The sequence below is a fragment of the Oncorhynchus keta genome, unplaced genomic scaffold, assembly GCF_023373465.1.
Source record: "Oncorhynchus keta strain PuntledgeMale-10-30-2019 unplaced genomic scaffold, Oket_V2 Un_contig_4690_pilon_pilon, whole genome shotgun sequence".
Lineage (NCBI taxonomy): Eukaryota > Metazoa > Chordata > Actinopteri > Salmoniformes > Salmonidae > Oncorhynchus > Oncorhynchus keta.
Window position 1 is genome coordinate 139,158 of NW_026287899.1, and position 26,946 is coordinate 166,103.

Sequence of the window (26,946 nt, forward strand, 5' to 3'; positions counted from 1 at the left end):
AGTACATTCCTCTGGATGTTTATCTAGTCATGGTGGGTTTCAGTGCATTCCTCTGGATGTTTATCTAGTCATGGTGGGTTTCAGTACATTCCTCTGGATGTTTATCTAGTCATGGTGGGTTTCAGTACATTCCTCTGGATGTTTATCTAGTCATGGTGGGTTTCAGTACATTCCTCTGGATGTTTATCTAGTCATGGTGGGTTTCAGTACATTCCTCTGGATGTTTATCTAGTCATGGTGGGTTTCAGTGCATTCCTCTGGATGTTTATCTAGTCATGGTGGGTTTCAGTACATTCCTCTGGATGTTTATCTAGTCATGGTTGGTTTCAGTACATTCCTCTGGATGTTTATCTAGTCATGGTGGGTTTCAGTACATTCCTCTGGATGTTTATCTAGTCATGGTGGGTTTCAGTGCATTCCTCTGGATGTTTATCTAGTCATGGTGGGTTTCAGTACATTCCTCTGGATGTTTATCTAGTCATGGTGGGGTACATTTCTGGATGTTTATCTAGTCATGGTGGGTTTTCCTCTGGATGTTTATCTAGTCATGGTGGGTTTCAGTACATTCCTCTGGATGTTTATCTAGTCATGGTGGGTTTCAGTACATTCCTCTGGATGTTTATCTAGTCATGGTGGGTTTCAGTGCATTCCTCTGGATGTTTATCTAGTCATGGTGGGTTTCAGTACATTCCTCTGGATGTTTATCTAGTCATGGTGGGTTTCTGGATGTACATTCCTCTGGATGTTTATCTAGTCATGGTGGGTTTCAGTCCTCTGGATGTTTATCTAGTCATGGTGGGTTTGTACATTCCTCTGGGTTTATCTAGTCATGGTGGGTTTCAGTACATTCCTCTGGATGTTTATCTAGTCATGGTGGGTTTGTACATTCCTCTGGATGTTTATCTAGTCTCAGTCATTCCTCTGATGTTTATCTAGGGTTTCAGTACATTCCTCTGGATGTTTATCTAGTCATGGTGGGTTTCAGTACATTCCTCTGGATGTTTATCTAGTCATGGTGGGTTTCAGTACATTCCTCTGGATGTTTATCTAGTCATGGTGGGTTTCAGTACATTCCTCTGGATGTTTATCTAGTCATGGTTTCAGTACATTCCTCTGGATGTTTATCTAGTCATGGTGGGTTTACATTCCTCTGGATGTTTATCTAGTCATGGTGGGTTTCAGTACATTCCTCTGGATGTTTATCTAGTCATGGTGGGTTTCAGTACATTCCTCTGGATGTTTATCTAGTCATGGTGGGTTTCAGTACATTCCTCTGGATGTTTATCTAGTCATGGTGGGTTTCAGTACATTCCTCTGGATGTTTATCTAGTCATGGTGGGTTTCAGTACATTCCTCTGGATGTTTATCTAGTCATGGTGGGTTTCAGTACATTCCTCTGGATGTTTATCTAGTCATGGTTTCAGTACATTCCTCTGGATGTTTATCTAGTCATGGTGGGTTTCAGTACATTCCTCTGGATGTTTATCTAGTCATGGTGGGTTTCAGTACATTCCTCTGGATGTTTATCTAGTCATGGTGGGTTTCAGTACATTCCTCTGGATGTTTATCTAGTCATGGTGGGTTTCAGTACATTCCTCTGGATGTTTATCTAGTCATGGTGGGTTTCAGTGCATTCTCTGGATGTTTATCTAGTCATGATGGGTTTCAGTACATTCCTCTGGATGTTTATCTAGTCATGGTGGGTTTCAGTACATTCCTCTGGATGTTTATCTAGTCATGGTGGGTTTCAGTACATTCCTCTGGATGTTTATCTAGTCATGGTGGGTTTCAGTACATTCCTCTGGATGTTTATCTAGTCATGGTGGGTTTCAGTACATTCCTCTGGATGTTTATCTAGTCATGGTGGGTTTCAGTACATTCCTCTGGATGTTTATCTAGTCATGGTGGGTTTCAGTACATTCCTCTGGATGTTTATCTAGTCATGGTGGGTTTCAGTACATTCCTCTGGATGTTTATCTAGTCATGGTGGGTTTCAGTACATTCCTCTGGATGTTTATCTAGTCATGGTGGGTTTCAGTCCTCTGGATGTTTATCTAGTCATGGTGGGTTTCAGTACATTCCTCTGGATGTTTATCTAGTCATGGTGGGTTTCCTCAGTCACATTCCTCTGGATGTTTATCTAGTCATGGTGGGTTTCAGTACATTCCTCTGGATGTTTATCTAGTCATGGTGGGTTTCAGTACATTCCTCTGGATGTTTATCTAGTCATGGTGGGTTATCTAGTCATGGTGGGTTTGTACATTCCTCTGGATGTTTATCTAGTCATGGTGGGTTTCAGTACATTCCTCTGATGTTTATCTAGGGTTTCAGTACATTCCTCTGGATGTTTATCTAGTCATGGTGGGTTTCAGTACATTCCTCTGGATGTTTATCTAGTCATGGTGGGTTCAGTCAGTACATTCCTCTGGATGTTTATCTAGTCATGGTGGGTTTCAGTACATTCCTCTGGATGTTTATCTAGTCATGGTGGGTTTCAGTACATTCCTCTGGATGTTTATCTAGTCATGGTGGGTTTCAGTACATTCTCTCTGTTTATCTAGTCATGGTTTATCTGTTTATCTAGTCATGGTGGGTTTCAGTACATTCCTCTGGATGTTTATCTAGTCATGGTGGGTTTCAGTACATTCCTCTGGATGTTTATCTAGTCATGGTGGGTTTCAGTACATTCCTCTGGATGTTTATCTAGTCATGGTGGGTTTCATGTTTACATTCCTCTGGATGTTTATCTAGTCATGGTGGGTTTCAGTACATTCCTCTGGATGTTTATCTAGTCATGGTGGGTTTCAGTACATTCCTCTGATGTTTATCTAGTCATGGTGGGGTTTCAGTTTATCTACATTCCTCTGGATGTTTATCTAGTCATGGTGGGTTTCAGTACATTCCTCTGGATGTTTATCTAGTCATGGTGGGTTTCAGTACATTCCTCTGGATGTTTATCTAGTCATGGTGGGTTTCAGTACATTCTGGATGTTTATCTAGTCATGGTGGGTTTCAGTACATTCCTCTGGATGTTTATCTAGTCATGGTGGGTTTCAGTACATTCCTCTGGATGTTTATCTAGTCATGGTGGGTTTCAGTACATTCCTCTGGATGTTTATCTAGTCATGGTGGGTTTCAGTACATTCCTCTGGATGTTTATCTAGTCATGGTGGGTTTCAGTACATTCCTCTGGATGTTTATCTAGTCATGGTGGGTTTCAGTACATTCCTCTGGATGTTTATCTAGTCATGGTGGGTTTCAGTACATTCCTCTGGATGTTTATCTAGTCATTCCTCTGGTGTTTCAGTACATTCCTCTGGATGTTTATCTAGTCATGGTGGGTTTCAGTACATTCCTCTGGATGTTTATCTAGTCATGGTGGGTTTCAGCATTCCTCTGGATGTTTATCTAGTCATGGTGGGTTTCAGTACATTCCTCTGGATGTTTATCTAGTCATGGTGGGTTTCAGTACATTCTCTGGATGTTTATCTAGTCATGGTGGGTTTCAGTACATTCCTCTGGATGTTTATCTAGTCATGGTGGGTTTCAGTACATTCCTCTGGATGTTTATCTAGTCATGGTGGGTTTCAGTACATTCCTCTGGATGTTTATCTAGTCATGGTGGGTTTCAGTACATTCCTCTGGATGTTTATCTAGTCATGGTGGGTTTCAGTACATTCCTCTGGATGTTTATCTAGTCATGGTGGGTTTCAGTACATTCCTCTGGATGTTTATCTAGTCATGGTGGGTTTCAGTACATTCCTCTGGATGTTTATCTAGTCATGGTGGGTTTCAGTACATTCCTCTGGATGTTTATCTAGTCATGGTGGGTTTCAGTACATTCCTCTGGATGTTTATCTAGTCATGGTGGGTTTCAGTACATTCCTCTGGATGTTTATCTAGTCATGGTGGGTTTCAGTACATTCCTCTGGATGTTTATCTAGTCATGGTGGGTTTCAGTACATTCCTCTGGATGTTTATCTAGTCATGGTGGGTTTCAGTACATTCCTCTGGATGTTTATCTAGTCATGGTGGGTTTCAGTACATTCCTCTGGATGTTTATCTAGTCATGGTGGGTTTCAGTACATTCCTGGATGTTTATCTAGTCATGGTGTTTATTCCTCTGGATGTTTATCAGTCATGGTGGGTTTCAGTACATTCCTCTGGATGTTTATCTAGTCATGGTGGGTTTCAGTACATTTCCTAGTCTGGATTCCTCTGTTTATCTAGTCATGGTGGGTTTCAGTACATTCCTCTGGATGTTTATCTAGTCATGGTGGGTTTCAGTACATTCCTCTGGATGTTTATCTAGTCATGGTGGGTTTCAGTACATTCCTCTGGATGTTTATCTAGTCATGGTGGGTTTCAGTACATTCCTCTGGATGTTTATCTAGTCATGGTGGGTTTCAGTACATTCCTCTGGATGTTTATCTAGTCATGTTTATCTAGTCATGGTGGGTTTCAGTACATTCCTCTGGATGTTTATCTAGTCATGGTGGGTTTCAGTACATTCCTCTGGATGTTTATCTAGTCATGGTGGGTTTCAGTCCTCTGGATGTTTATCTAGTCATGGTGGGTTTCAGTACATTCCTCTGGATGTTTATCTAGTCATGGTGGGTTTCAGTACATTCCTCTGGATGTTTATCTAGTCATGGTGGGTTTCAGTACATTCCTCTGGATGTTTATCTAGTCATGGTGGGTTTCAGTACATTCCTCTGGATGTTTATCTAGTCATGGTGGGTTTCAGTACATTCCTCTGGATGTTTATCTAGTCATGGTGGGTTTCAGTACATTCCTCTGGATGTTTATCTAGTCATGGTGGGTTTCAGTACATTCCTCTGGATGTTTATCTAGTCATGGTGGGTTTCAGTACATTCCTCTGGATGTTTATCTAGTCATGGTGGGTTTCAGTACATTCCTCTGGATGTTTATCTAGTCATGGTGGGTTTCAGTACATTCCTCTGGATGTTTATCTAGTCATGGTGGGTTTCAGTACATTCCTCTGGATGTTTATCTAGTCATGGTGGGTTTCAGTACATTCCTCTGGATGTTTATCTAGTCATGGTGGGTTTCAGTACATTCCTCTGGATGTTTATCTAGTCATGGTGGGTTTCAGTACATTCCTCTGGATGTTTATCTAGTCATGGTGGGTTTCAGTGCATTCCTCTGGATGTTTATCTAGTCATGGTGGGTTTCAGTACATTCCTCTGGATGTTTATCTAGTCATGGTGGGTTTCAGTACATTCCTCTGGATGTTTATCTAGTCATGGTGGGTTTCAGTACATTCCTCTGGATGTTTATCTAGTCATGGTGGGTTTCAGTACATTCCTCTGGATGTTTATCTAGTCATGGTGGGTTTCAGTACATTCCTCTGGATGTTTATCTAGTCATGGTACATTCCTCTGGGTTAGTCATGGTGGGTTTCAGTACATTCCTCTGGATGTTTATCTAGTCATGGTGGGTTTCAGTACATTCCTCTGGATGTTTATCTAGTCATGGTGGGTTTCAGTACATTCCTCTGGATGTTTATCTAGTCATGGTGGGTTTCAGTACATTCCTCTGGATGTTTATCTAGTCATGGTGGGTTTCAGTACATTCCTCTGGATGTTTATCTAGTCATGGTGGGTTTCAGTACATTCCTCTGGATGTTTATCTAGTCATGGTGGGTTTCAGTACATTCCTCTGGATGTTTATCTAGTCATGGTGGGTTTCAGTACATTCCTCTGGATGTTTATCTAGTCATGGTGGGTTTCAGTACATTCCTCTGGATGTTTATCTAGTCATGGTGGGTTTCAGTACATTCCTCTGGATGTTTATCTAGTCATGGTGGGTTTCAGTACATTCCTCTGGATGTTTATCTAGTCATGGTGGGTTTCAGTACATTCCTCTGGATGTTTATCTAGTCATGGTGGGTTTCAGTACATTCCTCTGGATGTTTATCTAGTCATGGTGGTTTTACATTCCTCTGGATGTTTATCTAGTCATGGTGGGTTTCAGTACATTCCTCTGGATGTTTATCTAGTCATGGTGGGTTTCAGTACATTCCTCTGGATGTTTATCTAGTCATGGTGGGTTTCAGTACATTCCTCTGGATGTTTATCTAGTCATGGTGGGTTTCAGTACATTCCTCTGGATGTTTATCTAGTCATGGTGGGTTTCAGTACATTCCTCTGGATGTTTATCTAGTCATGGTGGGTTTCAGTACATTCCTCTGGATGTTTATCTAGTCATGGTGGGTTTCAGTACATTCCTCTGGATGTTTATCTAGTCATGGTGGGTTTCAGTACATTCCTCTGGATGTTTATCTAGTCATGGTGGGTTTCAGTACATTCCTCTGGATGTTTATCTAGTCATGGTGGGTTTCAGTACATTCCTCTGGATGTTTATCTAGTCATGGTGGGTTTCAGTGCATTCCTCTGGATGTTTATCTAGTCATGGTGGGTTTCAGTACATTCCTCTGGATGTTTATCTAGTCATGGTGGGTTTCAGTACATTCCTCTGGATGTTTATCTAGTCATGGTGGGTTTCAGTACATTCCTCTGGATGTTTATCTAGTCATGGTGGGTTTCAGTCCTCTGGATGTTTATCATTCCTCTGGATGTTTATCTAGTCATGGTGGGTTTCAGTACATTCCTCTGGATGTTTATCTAGTCATGGTGGGTTTCAGTACATTCTGGATGTTTATCTAGTCTGTACATTCCTCTGGATGTTTATCTAGTCATGGTGGGTTTCATGGTGGGTTTCAGTACATTCCTCTGGATGTTTATCTAGTCATGGTGGGTTTCAGTACATTCCTCTGGATGTTTATCTAGTCATGGTGGGTTTCAGTACATTCCTCTGGATGTTTATCTAGTCATGGTGGGTTTCAGTACATTCCTCTGGATGTTTATCTAGTCATGGTGGGTTTCAGTACATTCCTCTGGATGTTTATCTAGTCATGGTGGGTTTCAGTACATTCCTCTGGATGTTTATCTAGTCATGGTGGGTTTCAGTACATTCCTCTGGATGTTTATCTAGTCATGGTGGGTTTCAGTACATTCCTCTGGATGTTTATCTAGTCATGGTGGGTTTCAGTACATTCCTCTGGATGTTTATCTAGTCATGGTGGGTTTCAGTACATTCCTCTGGATGTTTATCTAGTCATGGTGGGTTTCAGTACATTCCTCTGGATGTTTATCTAGTCATGGTGGGTTTCAGTACATTCCTCTGGATGTTTATCTAGTCATGGTGGGTTTCAGTACATTCCTCTGGATGTTTATCTAGTCATGGTGGGTTTCAGTACATTCCTCTGGATGTTTATCTAGTCATGGTGGGTTTCAGTACATTCCTCTGGATGTTTATCTAGTCATGGTGGGTTTCAGTACATTCCTCTGGATGTTTATCTAGTCATGGTGGGTTTCAGTACATTCCTCTGGATGTTTATCTAGTCATGGTGGGTTTCAGTACATTCCTCTGGATGTTTATCTAGTCATGGTGGGTTTCAGTACATTCCTCTGGATGTTTATCTAGTCATGGTGGGTTTCAGTACATTCCTCTGGATGTTTATCTAGTCATGGTGGGTTTCAGTCATTCCTCTGGATGTTTATCTAGTCATGGTGGGTTTCAGTACATTCCTCTGGATGTTTATCTAGTCATGGTGGGTTTCAGTACATTCCTCTGGATGTTTATCTAGTCATGGTGGGGTACATTCCTGGATGTTTATCTAGTCATGGTGGGTTTCACATTCCTCTGGATGTTTATCTAGTCATGGTGGGTTTCAGTACATTCCTCTGGATGTTTATCTAGTCATGGTGGGTTTCAGTACATTCCTCTGGATGTTTATCTAGTCATGGTGGGTTTCAGTACATTCCTCTGGATGTTTATCTAGTCATGGTGGGTTTCAGTACATTCCTCTGGATGTTTATCTAGTCATGGTGGGTTTCAGTACATTCCTCTGGATGTTTATCTAGTCATGGTGGGTTTCAGTACATTCCTCTGGATGTTTATCTAGTCATGGTGGGTTTCAGTACATTCCTCTGGATGTTTATCTAGTCATGGTGGGTTTCAGTCATTCCTCTGGATGTTTATCTAGTCATGGTGGGTTTCAGTACATTCCTCTGGATGTTTATCTAGTCATGGGTTTCAGTACATTCCTCTGGGTTTATCTAGTCATGGTGGGTTTCAGTACATTCCTCTGGATGTTTATCTAGTCATGGTGGGTTTCAGTACATTCCTCTGGATGTTTATCTAGTCATGGTGGGTTTCAGTACATTCCTCTGGATGTTTATCTAGTCATGGTGGGTTTCAGTACATTCCTCTGGATGTTTATCTAGTCATGGTGGGTTTCAGTACATTCCTCTGGATGTTTATCTAGTCATGGTGGGTTTCAGTACATTCCTCTGGATGTTTATCTAGTCATGGTGGGTTTCAGTACATTCCTCTGGATGTTTATCTAGTCATGGTGGGTTTCAGTACATTCCTCTGGATGTTTATCTAGTCATGGTGGGTTTCAGTACATTCCTCTGGATGTTTATCTAGTCATGGTGGGTTTCAGTACATTCCTCTGGATGTTTATCTAGTCATGGTGGGTTTCAGTACATTCCTCTGGATGTTTATCTAGTCATGGTGGGTTTCAGTACATTCCTCTGGATGTTTATCTAGTCATGGTGGGTTTTCCTCTGGATGTTTATCTAGTCATGGTGGGTTTTCCTCTGGATGTTTATCTAGTCATGGTGGGTTTCAGTACATTCCTCTGGATGTTTATCTAGTCATGGTGGGTTTCAGTACATTCCTCTGGATGTTTATCTAGTCATGGTGGGTTTCAGTACATTCCTCTGGATGTTTATCTAGTCATGGTGGGTTTCAGTACATTCCTCTGGATGTTTATCTAGTCATGGTGGGTTTCAGTACATTCCTCTGGATGTTTATCTAGTCATGGTGGGTTTCAGTCCTCTGGATGTTTATCTAGTCATGGTGGGTTTCAGTACATTCCTCTGGATGTTTATCTAGTCATGGTGGGTTTCAGTACATTCCTCTGGATGTTTATCTAGTCATGGTGGGTTTCAGTACATTCCTCTGGATGTTTATCTAGTCATGGTGGGTTTCAGTACATTCCTCTGGATGTTTATCTATCTAGTCATGGGTTTATCTAGTCATGGTGGGTTTCAGTACATTCCTCTGGATGTTTATCTAGTCATGGTGGGTTTCTGGATGTTTATCTAGTCATTCCTCTGGATGTTTATCTAGTCATGGTGGGTTTCAGTACATTCCTCTGGATGTTTATCTAGTCATGGTGGGTTTCAGTACATTCCTCTGGATGTTTATCTAGTCATGGTGGGTTTCAGTACATTCCTCTGGATGTTTATCTAGTCATGGTGGGTTTCAGTACATTCCTCTGGATGTTTATCTAGTCATGGTGGGTTTCAGTACATTCCTCTGGATGTTTATCTAGTCATGGTGGGTTTCAGTACATTCCTCTGGATGTTTATCTAGTCATGGTGGGTTTCAGTACATTCCTCTGGATGTTTATCTAGTCATGGTGGGTTTCAGTACATTCCTCTGGATGTTTATCTAGTCATGGTGGGTTTCAGTACATTCCTCTGGATGTTTATCTAGTCATGGTGGGTTTCATTCCTCTGGATGTTTATCTAGTCATGGTGGGTTTCAGTACATTCCTCTGGATGTTTATCTAGTCATGGTGGTCCTCTGTTTCAGTACATTCCTCTGGATGTTTATCTAGTCATGGTGGGTTTCAGTACATTCCTCTGGATGTTTATCTAGTCATGGTGGGTTTCAGTACATTCCTCTGGATGTTTATCTAGTCATGGTGGGTTTCAGTACATTCCTCTGGATGTTTATCTAGTCATGGTGGGTTTCAGTACATTCCTCTGGATGTTTATCTAGTCATGGTGGGTTTCAGTACATTCCTCTGGATGTTTTTAGTCATGGTGGGTTTAGTCATGGTGGGTTTCAGTACATTCCTCTGGATGTTTATCTAGTCATGGTGGGTTTCAGTACATTCCTCTGGATGTTTATCTAGTCATGGTGGGTTTCAGTACATTCCTCTGGATGTTTATCTAGTCATGGTGGGTTTCAGTACATTCCTCTGGATGTTTATCTAGTCATGGTGGGTTTCAGTACATTCCTCTGGATGTTTATCTAGTCATGGTGGGTTTCAGTACATTCCTCTGGATGTTTATCTAGTCATGGTGGGTTTCAGTACATTCCTCTGGATGTTTATCTAGTCATGGTGGGTTTCAGTACATTCCTCTGGGTTTTCAGTCATGGTGGGTTTCAGTACATTCCTCATGTTTATCTAGTCATTCCTCTGGATGTTTATCTAGTCATGGTGGGTTTCAGTGCATTCCTCTGGATGTTTATCTAGTCATGGTGGGTTTCAGTACATTCCTCTGGATGTTTATCTAGTCATGGTGGGTTTCAGTGCATTCCTCTGGATGTTTATCTAGTCATGGTGGGTTTCAGTACATTCCTCTGGATGTTTATCTAGTCATGGTGGGTTTCAGTACATTCCTCTGGATGTTTATCTAGTCATGGTGGGTTTCAGTACATTCCTCTGGATGTTTATCTAGTCATGGTGGGTTTCAGTACATTCCTCTGGATGTTTATCTAGTCATGGTGGGTTTCAGTACATTCCTCTGGATGTTTATCTAGTCATGGTGGGTTTCAGTACATTCCTCTGGATGTTTATCTAGTCATGGTGGGTTTCAGTACATTCCTCTGGATGTTTATCTAGTCATGGTGGGTTTCAGTACATTCCTCTGGATGTTTATCTAGTCATGGTGGGTTTCAGTACATTCCTCTGGATGTTTATCTAGTCATGGTGGGTTTCAGTACATTCCTCTGGATGTTTATCTAGTCATGGTGGTTTCAGTGCATTTTTCAGTACATTCCTCTGGATGTTTATCTAGTCATGGTGGGTTTCAGTACATTCCTCTGGATGTTTATCTAGTCATGGTGGGTTTCAGTACATTCCTCTGGATGTTTATCTAGTCATGGTGGGTTTCAGTACATTCCTCTGGATGTTTATCTAGTCATGGTGGGTTTCAGTACATTCCTCTGGATGTTTATCTAGTCATGGTGGGTTTCAGTACATTCCTCTGGATGTTTATCTAGTCATGGTGGGTTTCAGTACATTCCTCTGGATGTTTATCTAGTCATGGTGGGTTTCAGTACATTCCTCTGGATGTTTATCTAGTCATGGTGGGTTTCAGTACATTCCTCTGGATGTTTATCTAGTCATGGTGGGTTTCAGTACATTCCTCTGGATGTTTATCTAGTCATGGTGGGTTTCAGTGCATTCCTCTGGATGTTTATCTAGTCATGGTGGGTTTCAGTACATTCCTCTGGATGTTTATCTAGTCATGGTGGGTTTCAGTCCTCTGGATGTTTATCTAGTCATGGTGGGTTTCAGTACATTCCTCTGGATGTTTATCTAGTCATGGTGGGTTTCAGTACATTCCTCTGGATGTTTATCTAGTCATGGTGGGTTTCAGTACATTCCTCTGGATGTTTATCTAGTCATGGTGGGTTTCTAGTCACATTCCTCTGGATGTTTATCTAGTCATGGTGGGTTTCAGTACATTCCTCTGGATGTTTATCTAGTCATGGTGGGTTTCAGTACATTCCTCTGGATGTTTATCTAGTCATGGTGGGTTTCAGTACATTCCTCTGGATGTTTATCTAGTCATGGTGGGTTTCAGTACATTCCTCTGGATGTTTATCTAGTCATGGTGGGTTTCAGTACATTCCTCTGGATGTTTATCTAGTCATGGTGGGTTTCAGTACATTCCTCTGGATGTTTATCTAGTCATGGTGGGTTTCAGTGCATTCCTCTGGATGTTTATCTAGTCATGGTGGGTTTCAGTACATTCCTCTGGATGTTTATCTAGTCATGGTGGGTTTCAGTGCATTCCTCTGGATGTTTATCTAGTCATGGTGGGTTTCAGTACATTCCTCTGGATGTTTATCTAGTCATGGTGGGTTTCAGTACATTCCTCTGGATGTTTATCTAGTCATGGTGGGTTTCAGTGCATTCCTCTGGATGTTTATCTAGTCATGGTGGGTTTCAGTACATTCCTCTGGATGTTTATCTAGTCATGGTGGGTTTCAGTACATTCCTCTGGATGTTTATCTAGTCATGGTGGGTTTCAGTACATTCCTCTGGATGTTTATCTAGTCATGGTGGGTTTCAGTACATTCCTCTGGATGTTTATCTAGTCATGGTGGGTTTCAGTACATTCCTCTGGATGTTTATCTAGTCATGGTGGGTTTCAGTACATTCCTCTGGATGTTTATCTAGTCATGGTGGGTTTCAGTACATTCCTCTGATGTTTATCTAGTCATGGTGGGTTTCAGTACATTCCTCTGGATGTTTATCTAGTCATGGTGGGTTTCAGTACATTCTCTGGATGTTTATCTAGTCATGGTGGGTTTCAGTGCATTCCTCTGGATGTTTATCTAGTCATGGTGGGTTTCAGTACATTCCTCTGGATGTTTATCTAGTCATGGTGGGTTTCAGTACATTCCTCTGGATGTTTATCTAGTCATGGTGGGTTTCAGTACATTCCTCTGGATGTTTATCTAGTCATGGTGGGTTTCAGTACATTCCTCTGGATGTTTATCTAGTCATGGTGGGTTTCAGTACATTCCTCTGGATGTTTATCTAGTCATGGTGGGTTTCAGTACATTCCTCTGGATGTTTATCTAGTCATGGTGGGTTTCAGTACATTCCTCTGGATGTTTATCTAGTCATGGTGGGTTTCAGTACATTCCTCTGGATGTTTATCTAGTCATGGTGGGTTTCAGTACATTCCTCTGGATGTTTATCTAGTCATGGTGGGTTTCAGTACATTCCTCTGGATGTTTATCTAGTCATGGTGGGTTTCAGTACATTCCTCTGGATGTTTATCTAGTCATGGTGGGTTTCAGTACATTCCTCTGGATGTTTATCTAGTCATGGTGGGTTTCAGTACACATTCCTCTGGATGTTTATCTAGTCATGGTGGGTTTCAGTACATTCCTCTGGATGTTTATCTAGTCATGGTGGGTTTCAGTACATTCCTCTGGATGTTTATCTAGTCATGGTGGGTTTCAGTACATTCCTCTGGATGTTTATCTAGTCATGGTGGGTTTCAGTACATTCCTCTGGATGTTTATCTAGTCATGGTGGGTTTCAGTACATTCCTCTGGATGTTTATCTAGTCATGGTGGGTTTCAGTACATTCCTCTGGATGTTTATCTAGTCATGGTGGGGTACATTCCTCTGGATGTTTATCTAGTCATGGTGGGTTTCAGTACATTCCTCTGGATGTTTATCTAGTCATGGTGGGTTTCAGTACATTCCTCTGGATGTTTATCTAGTCATGGTGGGTTTCAGTACATTCCTCTGGATGTTTATCTAGTCATGGTGGGTTTCAGTACATTCCTCTGGATGTTTTTATCTAGTCATGGTGGGTTTCAGTACATTCCTCTGGATGTTTATCTAGTCATGGTGGGTTTCAGTACATTCCTCTGGATGTTTATCTAGTCATGGTGGGTTTCAGTACATTCCTCTGGATGTTTATCTAGTCATGGTGGGTTTCAGTACATTCCTCTGGATGTTTATCTAGTCATGGTGGGTTTCAGTACATTCCTCTGGATGTTTATCTAGTCATGGTGGGTTTCAGTACATTCCTCTGGATGTTTATCTAGTCATGGTGGGTTTCAGTGCATTCCTCTGGATGTTTATCTAGTCATGGTGGGTTTCAGTACATTCCTCTGGATGTTTATCTAGTCATGGTGGGTTTCAGTACATTCCTCTGGATGTTTATCTAGTCATGGTGGGTTTCAGTACATTCCTCTGGATGTTTATCTAGTCATGGTGGGTTTCAGTACATTCCTCTGGATGTTTATCTAGTCATGGTGGGTTTCAGTACATTCCTCTGGATGTTTATCTAGTCATGGTGGGTTTCAGTACATTCCTCTGGATGTTTATCTAGTCATGGTGGGTTTCAGTACATTCCTCTGGATGTTTATCTAGTCATGGTGGGTTTCAGTACATTCCTCTGGATGTTTATCTAGTCATGGTGGGTTTCTGGATGTTTATCTAGTCATTCCTCTGGATGTTTATCTAGTCATGGTGGGTTTCAGTATTCCTCATCTAGTCCTCTGGATGTTTATCTAGTCATGGTGGGTTTCAGTACATTCCTCTGGATGTTTATCTAGTCATGGTGGGTTTCAGTACATTCCTCTGGATGTTTATCTAGTCATGGTGGGTTTCAGTACATTCCTCTGGATGTTTATCTAGTCATGGTGGGTTTCAGTACATTCCTCTGGATGTTTATCTAGTCATGGTGGGTTTCAGTACATTCCTCTGGATGTTTATCTAGTCATGGTGGGTTTCAGTACATTCCTCTGGATGTTTATCTAGTCATGGTGGGTTTCAGTACATTCCTCTGGATGTTTATCTAGTCATGGTGGGTTTCAGTACATTCCTCTGGATGTTTATCTAGTCATGGTGGGTTTCAGTACATTCCTCTGGATGTTTATCTAGTCATGGTGGGTTTCAGTACATTCCTCTGGATGTTTATCTAGTCATGGTGGGTTTCAGTACATTCCTCTGGATGTTTATCTAGTCATGGTTTCAGTACATTCCTCTGGATGTTTATCTAGTCATGGTGGGGTTTTCATTCCTCTGGATGTTTATCTAGTCATGGTGGGTTTCAGTACATTCCTCTGGATGTTTATCTAGTCATGGTGGGTTTCAGTACATTCCTCTGGATGTTTATCTAGTCATGGTGGGTTTCAGTACATTCCTCTGGATGTTTATCTAGTCATGGTGGGTTTCAGTACATTCCTCTGGATGTTTATCTAGTCATGGTGGGTTTCAGTACATTCCTCTGGATGTTTATCTAGTCATGGTGGGTTTCAGTGCATTCCTCTGGATGTTTATCTAGTCATGGTGGGTTTCAGTACATTCCTCTGGATGTTTATCTAGTCATGGTGGGTTTCAGTGCATTCCTCTGGATGTTTATCTAGTCATGGTGGGTTTCAGTGCATTCCTCTGGATGTTTATCTAGTCATGGTGGGTTTCAGTGCATTCCTCTGGATGTTTATCTAGTCATGGTTTCAGTACATTCCTCTGGATGTTTATCTAGTCATGGTGGGTTTCAGTACATTCCTCTGGATGTTTATCTAGTCATGGTTGGTTTCAGTACATTCCTCTGGATGTTTATCTAGTCATGGTGGGTTTCAGTACATTCCTCTGGATGTTTATCTAGTCATGGTGGGTTTCAGTACATTCCTCTGGATGTTTATCTAGTCATGGTGGGTTTCAGTACATTCCTCTGGATGTTTATCTAGTCATGGTGGGTTTATCTGGATGTTTATCTAGTCATGGTGGGTTTCAGTACATTCCTCTGGATGTTTATCTAGTCATGGTGGGTTTCAGTACATTCCTCTGGATGTTTATCTAGTCATGGTGGGTTTCAGTACATTCCTCTGGATGTTTATCTAGTCATGGTGGGTTTCAGTACATTCCTCTGGATGTTTATCTAGTCATGGTGGGTTTCAGTACATTCCTCTGGATGTTTATCTAGTCATGGTGGGTTTCAGTACATTCCTCTGGATGTTTATCTAGTCATGGTGGGTTTCAGTACATTCCTCTGGATGTTTATCTAGTCATGGTGGGTTTCAGTACATTCCTCTGGATGTTTATCTAGTCATGGTGGGTTTGTACATTCCTCTGGATGTTTATCTAGTCATGGTGGGTTTCAGTACATTCCTCTGGATGTTTATCTAGTCATGGTGGGTTTCAGTACATTCCTCTGGATGTTTATCTAGTCATGGTGGGTTTCAGATTCCTCTGGATGTTTATCTAGTCATGGTGGGTTTCAGTACATTCCTCTGGATGTTTATCTAGTCATGGTGGGTTTCAGTGCATTCCTCTGGATGTTTATCTAGTCATGGTGGGTTTCAGTACATTCCTCTGGATGTTTATCTAGTCATGGTGGGTTTCAGTACATTCCTCTGGATGTTTATCTAGTCATGGTGGGTTTCAGTACATTCCTCTGGATGTTTATCTAGTCATGGTGGGTTTCAGTACATTCCTCTGGATGTTTATCTAGTCATGGTGGGTTTCAGTACATTCCTCTGGATGTTTATCTAGTCATGGTGGGTTTCAGTACATTCCTCTGGGTTTATCTAGTCATGGTGGGTTTCAGTGCATTCCTCTGGATGTTTATCTAGTCATGGTGGGTTTCAGTACATTCCTCTGGATGTTTATCTAGTCATGGTGGGTTTCAGTACATTCCTCTGGATGTTTATCTAGTCATGGTGGGGTACCTCTGGGTTTCAGTACATTCCTCTGGATGTTTATCTAGTCATGGTGGGTTTCAGTACATTCCTCTGGATGTTTATCTAGTCATGGTGGGTTTCAGTACATTCCTCTGGATGTTTATCTAGTCATGGTGGGTTTCAGTACATTCCTCTGGATGTTTATCTAGTCATGGTGGGTTTCAGTACATTCCTCTGGATGTTTATCTAGTCATGGTGGGTTTCAGTACATTCCTCTGGATGTTTATCTAGTCATGGTGGGTTTCAGTACATTCCTCTGGATGTTTATCTAGTCATGGTGGGTTTCAGTACATTCCTCTGGATGTTTATCTAGTCATGGTGGGTTTCAGTACATTCCTCTGGATGTTTATCTAGTCATGGTGGGTTTCAGTACATTCCTCTGGATGTTTATCTAGTCATGGTGGGTTTCAGTACATTCCTCTGGATGTTTATCTAGTCATGGTGGGTTTCAGTACATTCCTCTGGATGTTTATCTAGTCATGGTGGGTTTCAGTACATTCCTCTGGATGTTTATCTAGTCATGGTGGGTTTCAGTACATTCCTCTGGATGTTTATCTAGTCATGGTGGGTTTCAGTACATTCCTCTGGATGTTTATCTAGTCATGGTGGGTTTCAGTACATTCCTCTGGATGTTTATCTAGTCATGGTGGGTTTCAGTGCATTCCTCTGGATGTTTATCTAGTCATGGTGGGTTTCAGTACATTCCTCTGGATGTTTATCTAGTCATGGTGGGTTTCAGTACATTCCTCTGGATGTTTATCTAGTCATGGTGGGTTTCAGTACATTCCTCTGGATGTTTATCTAGTCATGGTGGGTTTCAGTACATTCCTCTGGATGTTTATCTAGTCATGGTGGGTTTCAGTGCATTCCTCTGGATGTTTATCTAGTCATGGTGGGTTTCAGTACATTCCCTGGATGTTTATCTAGTCATGGTGGGTTTCAGTGCATTCCTCTGGATGTTTATGTAGTCATGGTGGGTTTCAGTGCATTCCTCTGGATGTTTATCTAGTCATGGTGGGTTTCAGTACATTCCTCTGGATGTTTATCTAGTCATGGTGGGTTTCAGTACATTCCTCTGGATGTTTATCTAGTCATGGTGGGTTTCAGTACATTCCTCTGGATGTTTATCTAGTCATGGTGGGTTTCAGTACATTCCTCTGGATGTTTATCTAGTCATGGTGGGTTTCAGTACATTCCTCTGGATGTTTATCTAGTCATGGTGGGTTTCAGTACATTCCTCTGGATGTTTATCTAGTCATGGTGGGTTTCAGTACATTCCTCTGGATGTTTATCTAGTCATGGTGGGTTTCAGTGCATTCCTCTGGATGTTTATCTAGTCATGGTGGGTTTCAGTACATTCCTCTGGATGTTTATCTAGTCATGGTGGGTTTCAGTGCATTCCTCTGGATGTTTATCTAGTCATGGTGGGTTTCATGGTACAGTACATTCCTCTGGATGTTTATCTAGTCATGGTGGGTTTCAGTACATTCCTCTGGATGTTTATCTAGTCATGGTGGGTTTCAGTACATTCCTCTGGATGTTTATCTAGTCATGGTGGGTTTCAGTACATTCCTCTGGATGTTTATCTAGTCATGGTGGGTTTCAGTACATTCCTCTGGATGTTTATCTAGTCATGGTGGGTTTCAGTACATTCCTCTGGATGTTTATCTAGTCATGGTGGGTTTCAGTACATTCCCTGGATGTTTGTAACACAGCCAAACGTCATTGTTTTTTTTTTGCGGGGAGTATTGACCGAAGTGAACTGATTTGAAGACGACGAGCAGACTACCTTGCGCACCAATAATTTTAGCGAAGCTTCGTTGATTGACTGTATTTCTGCCCAATGACCACTGATCTTCTTGAAATCTAGCTGGGTAGATAGCCAATGAGGTGAGGTAAACGCCAGTATTGTCGTGGAAATTTCCTTAATTACCAAATGATGAGAGAGCAAATCACACACCCGTCAGAGTTATGCTTCATCTTCACCTTTAATAATAATTAAGCTTTTGCAATAGCATTTTGACTTTCAACAGTTCAGTATCTCTAATGAAAAGTTGAGAGTCCCAACATAATGGCAACTGAGATCTTTTATAGCAAAGATCCACCCCTAGTCGACATGACAAACCACAGGTCTTAGGAACTTACACAAAGAAAGACTTTACTTCAGAGAGAAATATCCCTATAGTTTTGACTATTTCATTAGACATGGGAGGTTTTATCATAGCCTTGCAGGTAATGACAGACATAGCAGCCCCAGTATCAACAAAGAAATATGAATGACTCACCATTGACGCAAGCCTCCACTGTTGGCTCTACTCTCGGAAGGGTGTGACACTTTAAAAACAAATGCTCTTGTTGCTCTGAGGATTTCAGCTCAACTGTCCCTGTCTTCTCATCATGTCAATACTCCTCCTTCTGTCCCTGTCCTGGATTGTACAGGGTCGTCTGTGCCGACGGCCCCGTCTGCCAGGCTCCAGTTTGTCCTTTGCATGGAGGGACTCCTTGTGGTCCCCACTGTTGCTGTTGCTGGACCCCGTGAGGTGGCCCGACCTGCCATTGCTTGGGAGGTGGCTGCCACGGCTGTTGTTGGAATGGGGCTGTCCATGCATGTGCTCCTTTTCCTCCTCTTCTTGCCCCCTCCTCTCGGGCCCCTCTTCTCGGTCCGCCCCTGTCTTTGTTCCTCTGTGGATTCATTGGCTCAGAGCAGTCAGCAGCAAAATGACCCGGCTTCCCACAGTTGTAGCACCTGCGCACTCCACCCCTCGTCCTGTCCCTGCTGGGGCTGCTCCCTTGTAAAACGTCATCTGAGCAGCCTGTAGTTTCTGTGTCTTTACTTTTTCTTCCTTTATTTTTCTTCCTTCTGAGTACTTTGTTGTCTCTCAGCATGCTTGCAGTGCTGTACCACCATTGCTAATGGCTCAGTCTCCCAACTGATGCAGGTAGTCCTCACAGCTTTCTCCAGGCCCGGTGTCAGACCCCTCACTAGGGCGTCTTTCAGTAGATCCCCATATGCGTGTTCGTTTGGTCTGATACCGCTGTGTAGCCTGAAACAGGTCTCAAGTCTCTTCCTGAAAGCCTCCAGGCCCTCATCTTTCTTCATAGTGCATTCTCTGATAGCAGTCCAGTCAGTCTTAGTTGGCGATGCATTCCCCTTCATAGTGCATTCTCTGATAGCAGTCCAGTCGGTCTTAGTTGGCGATGCATTCCCCTTCATAGTGCATTCTCTGATAGCAGTCCAGTCGGTCTTAGTTGGATACATCTCCACAATCTGGCCAGCAGCGCCGTTATCTGGTCCTGATATGCGCCATTCTCAGCCCACAGGTAGTTGCAATCAAACTGTCCCTGTACATCCGCCCACCTGAGTCCCAGTTTCTTTTTACAGATATGGGCTATCTCAGCAGAAGATGGTTTGTACTGACCCATTAATACCCTCATCTCTGCAGAATATTTCACAGCGTCCTCACTTGGGTCTGGTAGGTCCTCTACAATGTCTTTGATTTCATCATGACTCCACGTCCTCTGGACATACACAATGGGGTTCCATGCTGCGGCGGCAGCAGCATTAGCATCATCAGGTTGAGGCTGAGGGTTAGGACAGGCCATCAGAGGGTATTGATGATACATGTCGGATGCTGGGTCGTATGGGAATGGGGTAGAGGCACGCCTCTCCGTCCTGGTCCGTAGACGGTCCTTCAACGGGGGAGTCAGCTGGAGCTGAGTGGAGGAGCCTTGAGAAAAGGATTGTTGATTTTTTTCCCTTCTGGCGTGCTCCCCCCACTGCGCCTCCAGTGAGACTGGCCGGAGTCACTCCAGACCCTGTCAGGACTTCAGCCAGGCTCCGTGCCAGACGATCAATCACCGTGGTGTTGGGAGAGACAGGGGGTGGGGCTGCAGGTTGTAGTGGTCTTGTATCCAGCGGATCAGCAGGAGGCGCCTGAGGAGGAGGGAGGTCCAGCAACACTGGGTAGAGAGTTTGAGGAGTACAGTAGGGAGGGGGACAGTCTCTGTCATCATCATCCTTCCTATTCCTTCTCACTGTTTCATCTTTCCCCTTCTTTTCTCCTTCCTCAGTCTGAACTACCATATTCTGACAGGGTTTTCCCCGAAATGTGTCCTGTCTTTTCTTCCGTCTGTCAGCTTCCCTTTCCCATTTCCTGAATTTCACCCAGTCAATTTGATCCTTTTTTCCTAGTTTACCTTCCTTCTCTACCAATCTCTGTCTTACCTCATCTAACAGCGTCACACTTAGTGTCCCTGTCAAAGGAAAACCACCCTCTTTATGCCATAGAAGTACCTGTTCCAGAATATCCCTACCCCATTTATCTACCATAACCTTCAAGGCTCCAGTAGGAGGGTCCGGAATGCCTGGTTCTTTGCACTCGTGCCCATGGCTCCTTAGTCTCACACACACAATCTCACTCCCACTTTCTCTCACACACCCACACACACAGGGAGAGAAAACAGTTACAACAGGAATTCCTTAAGTACTTCACACAGAATTTTACTGATCACCCACACAGAACTGGTCAGATGTCCACACAGAACATCAGAACATAAAAAGGTAACCCACACAGAGTACCGCGCCCACACAGAACGCTCCTACACAGTACTCACACAGAGTAACCCATATGCATACCTGGCTAGCACATTTAAAATAATTGGAATTCACCACCTCTGAGAGTCACTTAGACAATCACACAGATACACAGAATGAGGTCCTTCTTCCACTAGGGCTTCACCAAGCTCTAAGTCCTATCCAACTCAACTTCAAATGTGGTTTGCTCATCTCACCTCTTTTTTTTCTTCTTTTTTTAACTATGTTCGGGATGTGGTATCCACTCGGCTCGCTGCCTCTCAGATCTTAGGTTGGTCCATCTCCTCCGTTCCCGAAGTGTGGTCTCCCTGAGATCCCGAGTTTGAGGGATCCCTTGTGCACGATTACCTAGGTCGTCAGGAGCGGTCACCGAGTGAAGATTCACATCCCATCCCCGTCGTGGAAATGTCCTTAATTACCAAATGATGAGAGAGCAAATCACACGAGTCAGAGTTATGCTTAATCTTCACCTTTAATAATAATTAAGCATTTGCAATAGCATTTTGACTTTCAACAGTTCAGTATCTCTAATGAAAAGTTGAGAGTCCCAACATAATGGCAAATGGGATCCTTTATAGCAAAGATCCACCCCCCTAGACGACATGACAAACCTCAGGCCCCACCCCTGGTTAAAGAATTCATATTTTTTTCTTTTCCAATTTTAATGCTGTGCATATTGCCAGTATACATTGATTTAATTATGAAATATGTTTTACCCCTACACCACTTTCAAGAACTTGTAGAACAGTCCTGTCTGCCAAATGGAATCAAATGCTTTTGGAAGTTGACAAAGCAAGCGTATATTTTGGTATTATTTTGGTGGACATGTTAATCTATCAGGGTGTGTAGGGTGTAAATATCATCAGTCGTACGATGTTTCGGTATAAATCCAATTTGACTTTTACCCAAGACATTGTGCTTATTAAGGAAGTTTGGAACTCTTACATTTATAATTCTACAGAAAACCTTCCCCAGGTTACTGTTCACACAGTGGGGGCGGCAGGGTAGTGGTTAGAGCGTTGGACTAGTAACCGGAAGGTTGCAAGTTCAAACCCCCGAGCTGACAAGGTACAAATCTGTCGTTCTGCCCCTGAACAGGCAGTTAACCCACTGTTCCTAGGCAGTCATTGTAAATAAAAATGTGTTCTTAACTGACTTGCCAAGTTAAATAAAGGAAAAATACATTTAAAAAATAAACACCAATGCCTCTGTAATTGTTAGGGTCAAATTTGTATCAGTTCTTAAAGATTGGGTTTATGAGTCCTTGATTCCAGATGTCAGGAAATAACCTACACTCAGGATCAAATTAAACATTTTTAATATAACCAATTTAAATATCCATCTTACCCTCTCTCTCACCTTCTCTCTGTCCCTCTCTCTCTCTCTCTCTCTCTCTCTCTCTCTCACCTTCTCTCTGTCCCTCACTCTCTCACCTTCTCTGTGTCCTCTCTCTCTCTCACCTTCTCTCTGTCCCTCACTCTCTGTCCTCTCTCTCTCACCTTCTCTCTGTCCCTCACTCTCTGTCCCTCTCTCTCTCACCTTCTCTCTGTCCTCTCTCTCACCTTCTCTCTGTCCCTCACTCTCTCACCTTCTCTCTGTCCCTCACTCTCTGTCCCTCTCTCACCTTCTCTCTGTCCCTCTCTCTCTCACCTTCTCTCTGTCCCTCACTCTCTGTCCCTCTCTCTCTCACCTTCTCTCTGTCCCTCACTCTCTGTCCCTCTCTCTCTCACCTTCTCTCTGTCCTCTCTCTCTCTCACCTTCTCTCTGTCCCTCACTCTCTGTCCCCTCTCTCTCACCTTCTCTCTGTCCCTCTCTCTCTCTCACCTTCTCTCTGTCCTCTCTCTCTCACCTTCTCTCTGTCCCCTCTCTCTCTCACCTTCTCTCTGTCCCTCTCTCTCTCTCACCTTCTCTCTGTCCCTCTCTCTCTCTCACCTTCTCTCTGTCCCCTCTCTCTCTCTCACCTTCTCTCTGTCCCTCTCTCTCTCTCACCTTCTCTCTGTCCCCTCTCTCTCTCACCTTCTCTCTGTCCCTCTCTCTCTCTCACCTTCTCTCTGTCCCTCTCTCTCTCTCACCTTCTCTCTGTCCCTCTCTCTCTCTCACCTCTCTCTGTCCCTCTCTCTCTGTCCCTCTCTCTCTCACCTTCTCTCTGTCCCCTCTCTCTGTCCCTCTCTCTCTCACCTTCTCTGTCCCTCTCTCTCACCTTCTCTCTGTCCCTCACTCTCTGTCCCCTCTCTCTCACCTTCTCTCTGTCCTCTCTCTCTCACCTTCTCTATCTTTCTTTCTCAGGAGGACAGTGGCAGTGAAGCAGCAGGGCTAACAGCAGACCTGACTATAGAGCTGACCGACCAGTGTGAGGAGATCAGTGATAGGCTGTTGATTCTGGAGGATGACCTCCAGACAGCCATACAGAACAAAGACCAGGATCTCACTCATATCCTTTACCTGTTTCTGTACGGTGTGTGTGTGTGGGGGTGTGTGTGAGTTACCAGACGGGGTGTGTGTGAGTTGCCAGAGGGGTGTGTGTGAGTTACCAGAGGGGTGTGTGAGTTACCAGAGGGGTGTGTGAGTTACCAGAGGGGTGTGTGAGATTACCAGAGGGGTGTGTGAGTTACCAGAGGGGGCGTGTGGAGTTACCAGAGGGGGCGTGTGTGATTACCAGAGGGGGCGTGTGTGAGTTACCAGAGGGGCGTGTGGAGTTACCAGAGGGGGCGTGTGTGAGTTACCAGAGGGGGCGTGTGTGAGTTACCAGAGGGGCGTGTGTGAGTTACCAGAGGGGGCGTGTGTGAGTTACCAGAGGGGCGTGTGTTACCAGAGGGGCGTGTGTGAGTTACCAGAGGGGCGTGTGTGAGTTACCAGAGGGGCGTGTGTGAGTTACCAGAGGGGCGTGTGTGAGTTACCAGAGGGGCGTGTGAGTTACCAGAGGGGGCGTGTGTGAGTTACCAGAGGGGGCGTGTGTGAGTTACCAGAGGGGGTTTGTTTTTGTGTCTGTGTGTGTGTGTCTGTCTGTCTGACTGGCTCAGCTAGTTAGACAGGGTATCTGTGGTTCTCTCTGACCACTCTGTCACTCTACAGAGAAGAACCAGAGGATCATTTGGGGCTGGTAGACTGTGGGAAAAGTGTAGTCAGGCGGCGTGCAGGTCGATGAGCCTAGAAGCAGGTTTCTCCTACATGTTAACACATTACCTTCCCTTATCTTAACAACTATGTATTGTAGAGAAGCAGAGAGAGAAAAACATTTAATATTTTCTATTCAATCAGCCTCCTCATTAAGAAGGAAAGTGATGAATTGTCATCAGCTCCAGCAGATTGATCAGAGTCGGCATGAATATTATCATGGATATTACAATGTCCACCTCCATCCTAAATCTGCTCAGAGGAGGAAGGGAGTGTGTTTTTGTGTAAGTATATCAGCTATGTTCTATTCCTTAACCACAACACCACAGTCCCTGGAGCAGGAGGTGAGGAGGTGAAGGCTACTCTACACACCATGCTGACACAGCTTAATGATGAGGAGGCGGGAGGAGGAGGAGAAAGATAATGAGATCATGGAGGAGGAGGAGGAAGACCAGTATTTCAGTGACAGCTGGGAGATTTGATACGGGGGTCTCGGGGTTCTCCTGTGTTTTATGACCATCCCAGAGACCCTTTCTGGTGGCTGTCCTCTGACAAACCGCTGACCTCTAACCCCATGAACCTGCAAGACTCTGTGAGAGGTTGACATCAGCTGTAGCTCCATCTCCTCTACAATTAGACTCTGTGAGAGGTTGACATCAGCTGTAGCTCCATCTCCTGTACAATTAGACTCTGTGAGAGGTTGACATCAGCTGTAGCTCCATCTCCTGTACAATTAGACTCTGTTGTGTTGCTGGACAATTCCAGAGAGACTGGACTATAAACCACTATCAGTTTTTATATATTATGGGAAGACACTTTGATACAAATCTAGTCATTTCTAAATATGTTTAAGATAGCAGTTATGTCCAAGTTTGATTTGGGGGAGAAAAACAGTGGATTTTTATTTATATATATATATATATATAAAAATCTTCTAAATATTTTGGACTGTTCTAGTTAGTTAAACCAGGCTGAAACACAGCAGTGCCTTAGGCAGATAACAGACTTAACAAAATGTTGTTACTGCTAGAAGACATGGATACGCTGGTTTCCTCTCAACATTTTATCGGAATCAGAACAGACCTAACAGCTTTTTAATAGTAATGATGTTGATGTATATGGGGTCACTCCAATACGACCTCAGCTCCAGCTGTAATATGTGACAGTAGTGAAGAACAGAATGGACCAACAGCAGAATCCCACAGTGTTTCTGTGTTTTCTGTTTTCTGCAACACTCTTCTAAAATATGCTAAATGCGAACCACAGTAGTGTGTGTGTGATTCTAAATGATAACCACAGGAGTGTGTGTGTGTGTGTGTGTGATGCTAACCACAGTAGTGTGTGTGATGCTAAATGCTAACCAAAGTCGTGTGTGTGTGATGCTAATTGTTTATATACTCATTATGATTGCTTTGTAGTTTTTTTTTGTAATTTTTCTTTTAATTTTTACTCCCTTTTATTCCCAATGTCATTATTATAATCTTGTCTCATCGCTGCTACTCCCCAACGTTCGGGAGAGGTGAAAGTCAAGTCATGCGTCCTCCGAAACATGACCCGCCAAGCCGCGCTTCTTAACACCGCTCTCTTAACCTGAAACCAGCTGCACCAATGTGTTGTAGGGAACACAGTTCAACTGAAGTCGGCCTACTGGCATCTGGCCCTCCACAAGGAGTTACTAGAGTGCAATGAGAAAAGTAAACCCCCCGCCAAACATTTCCCTAACCTACAGCGACGCTAAATAGCCAATTGTGTGCCGCCCTATGGGACTATGGGATCGAACCCAGGCTGTAGTGACACTGCAACACTGTGATGCAGTATCTTGATCGCTGCGCCACTCGGGAGGCCAGAATTGAGTGTTTTAGTGGATGATATGACTTCTTCAGTGCAGTGCCACAGAGGAGAGGTGAAGCTAAATTGATACTTTGTCGATGTCTTCAGTTGAGGAACTGGGGATGTGGTAAGATCCATAGAAATATCATGAATAGACTGGCGACCATTACGAATGTACCCATAGGACCAAAGGAGGAAGTAAAATATCTTCTGTTTTTTTTTAACCTTTATTTTACTAGTCCAATGCTCTAACCACTAGGCTACCCTGCCGCCTCTACACTCTAACCACTAGGCTACCCTGCCACCTCTACACTCTAACCACTAGGCTACCCTGCCGCCTCTGCACTCTAGCCACTAGGCTGCCTGCCACCTCTACCTCTAACCACTAGGCTACCCTGCCGCCTCTACACTGGAACCACCAGGCTACCCTGCCCGCCTCTACACTCTAACCACTAGGCTACCCTGCCACCTCTGCACTCTAACCACTAGGCTACCCTGCCGCCTACACTCTAACCACCAGGCTGCCCTGCCACCTCTACACTCTAACACAGGCTACCCTGCCGCCTCTACACTCTAACCACTAGGCTACCCTGCCACCTCCACACTCTAACCACTAGGCTACCCCTGCCACCTCTACACTCTAACCACTAGGCTACCCTGCCGCCTCTACACTCTAACCACACCAGGCTACCCTGCCGCCTCTACACTCTAACCACTAGGCTACCCCTGCCTCCTACACTCTAACCACTAGGCTACCCTTTACACTCTAACCACTAGGTACCCTGCCACCTCTACACTCTAACCACTAGGCTACCCTGCCACCTCTACACTCTAACCACTAGGCTACCCTGCCGCCTCTACACTCTAACCACTCAGGCTACCCTGCCGCCACACTCTAACCACTAGGCTGCCCTGCCGCCTCTACACACTCTAACCACTAGGCTACCCTGCCGCCTCTACACTCTAACCACTAGGCTACCCTGCCACCTCTACACTCTAACCACTAGGCTACCCTGCCGCCTCTACACTCCCCAACCACTAGGCTACCCTGCCACCTCTACACTCTAACCACTAGG

At 43.7% G+C, this 26,946-nt stretch overlaps 1 protein-coding gene across 1 annotated transcript in view; it reads left to right on the top strand.

Moving 5' to 3' along the window:
- Window positions 1–24,644, top strand: part of LOC127924867 (disrupted in schizophrenia 1 protein-like) — a 106,952-nt gene extending 82,308 nt beyond the window's left edge. Inside the window, exons 14-15 of the mRNA XM_052509515.1 lie at window positions 23,213–23,376; window positions 24,566–24,644. Of these exons, the coding sequence (XP_052365475.1) occupies window positions 23,213–23,376; window positions 24,566–24,644 (243 nt within the window). The remainder of the gene's footprint in view (window positions 1–23,212; window positions 23,377–24,565) is intronic.
- Window positions 24,645–26,946: the final 2,302 nt, after the last annotated feature.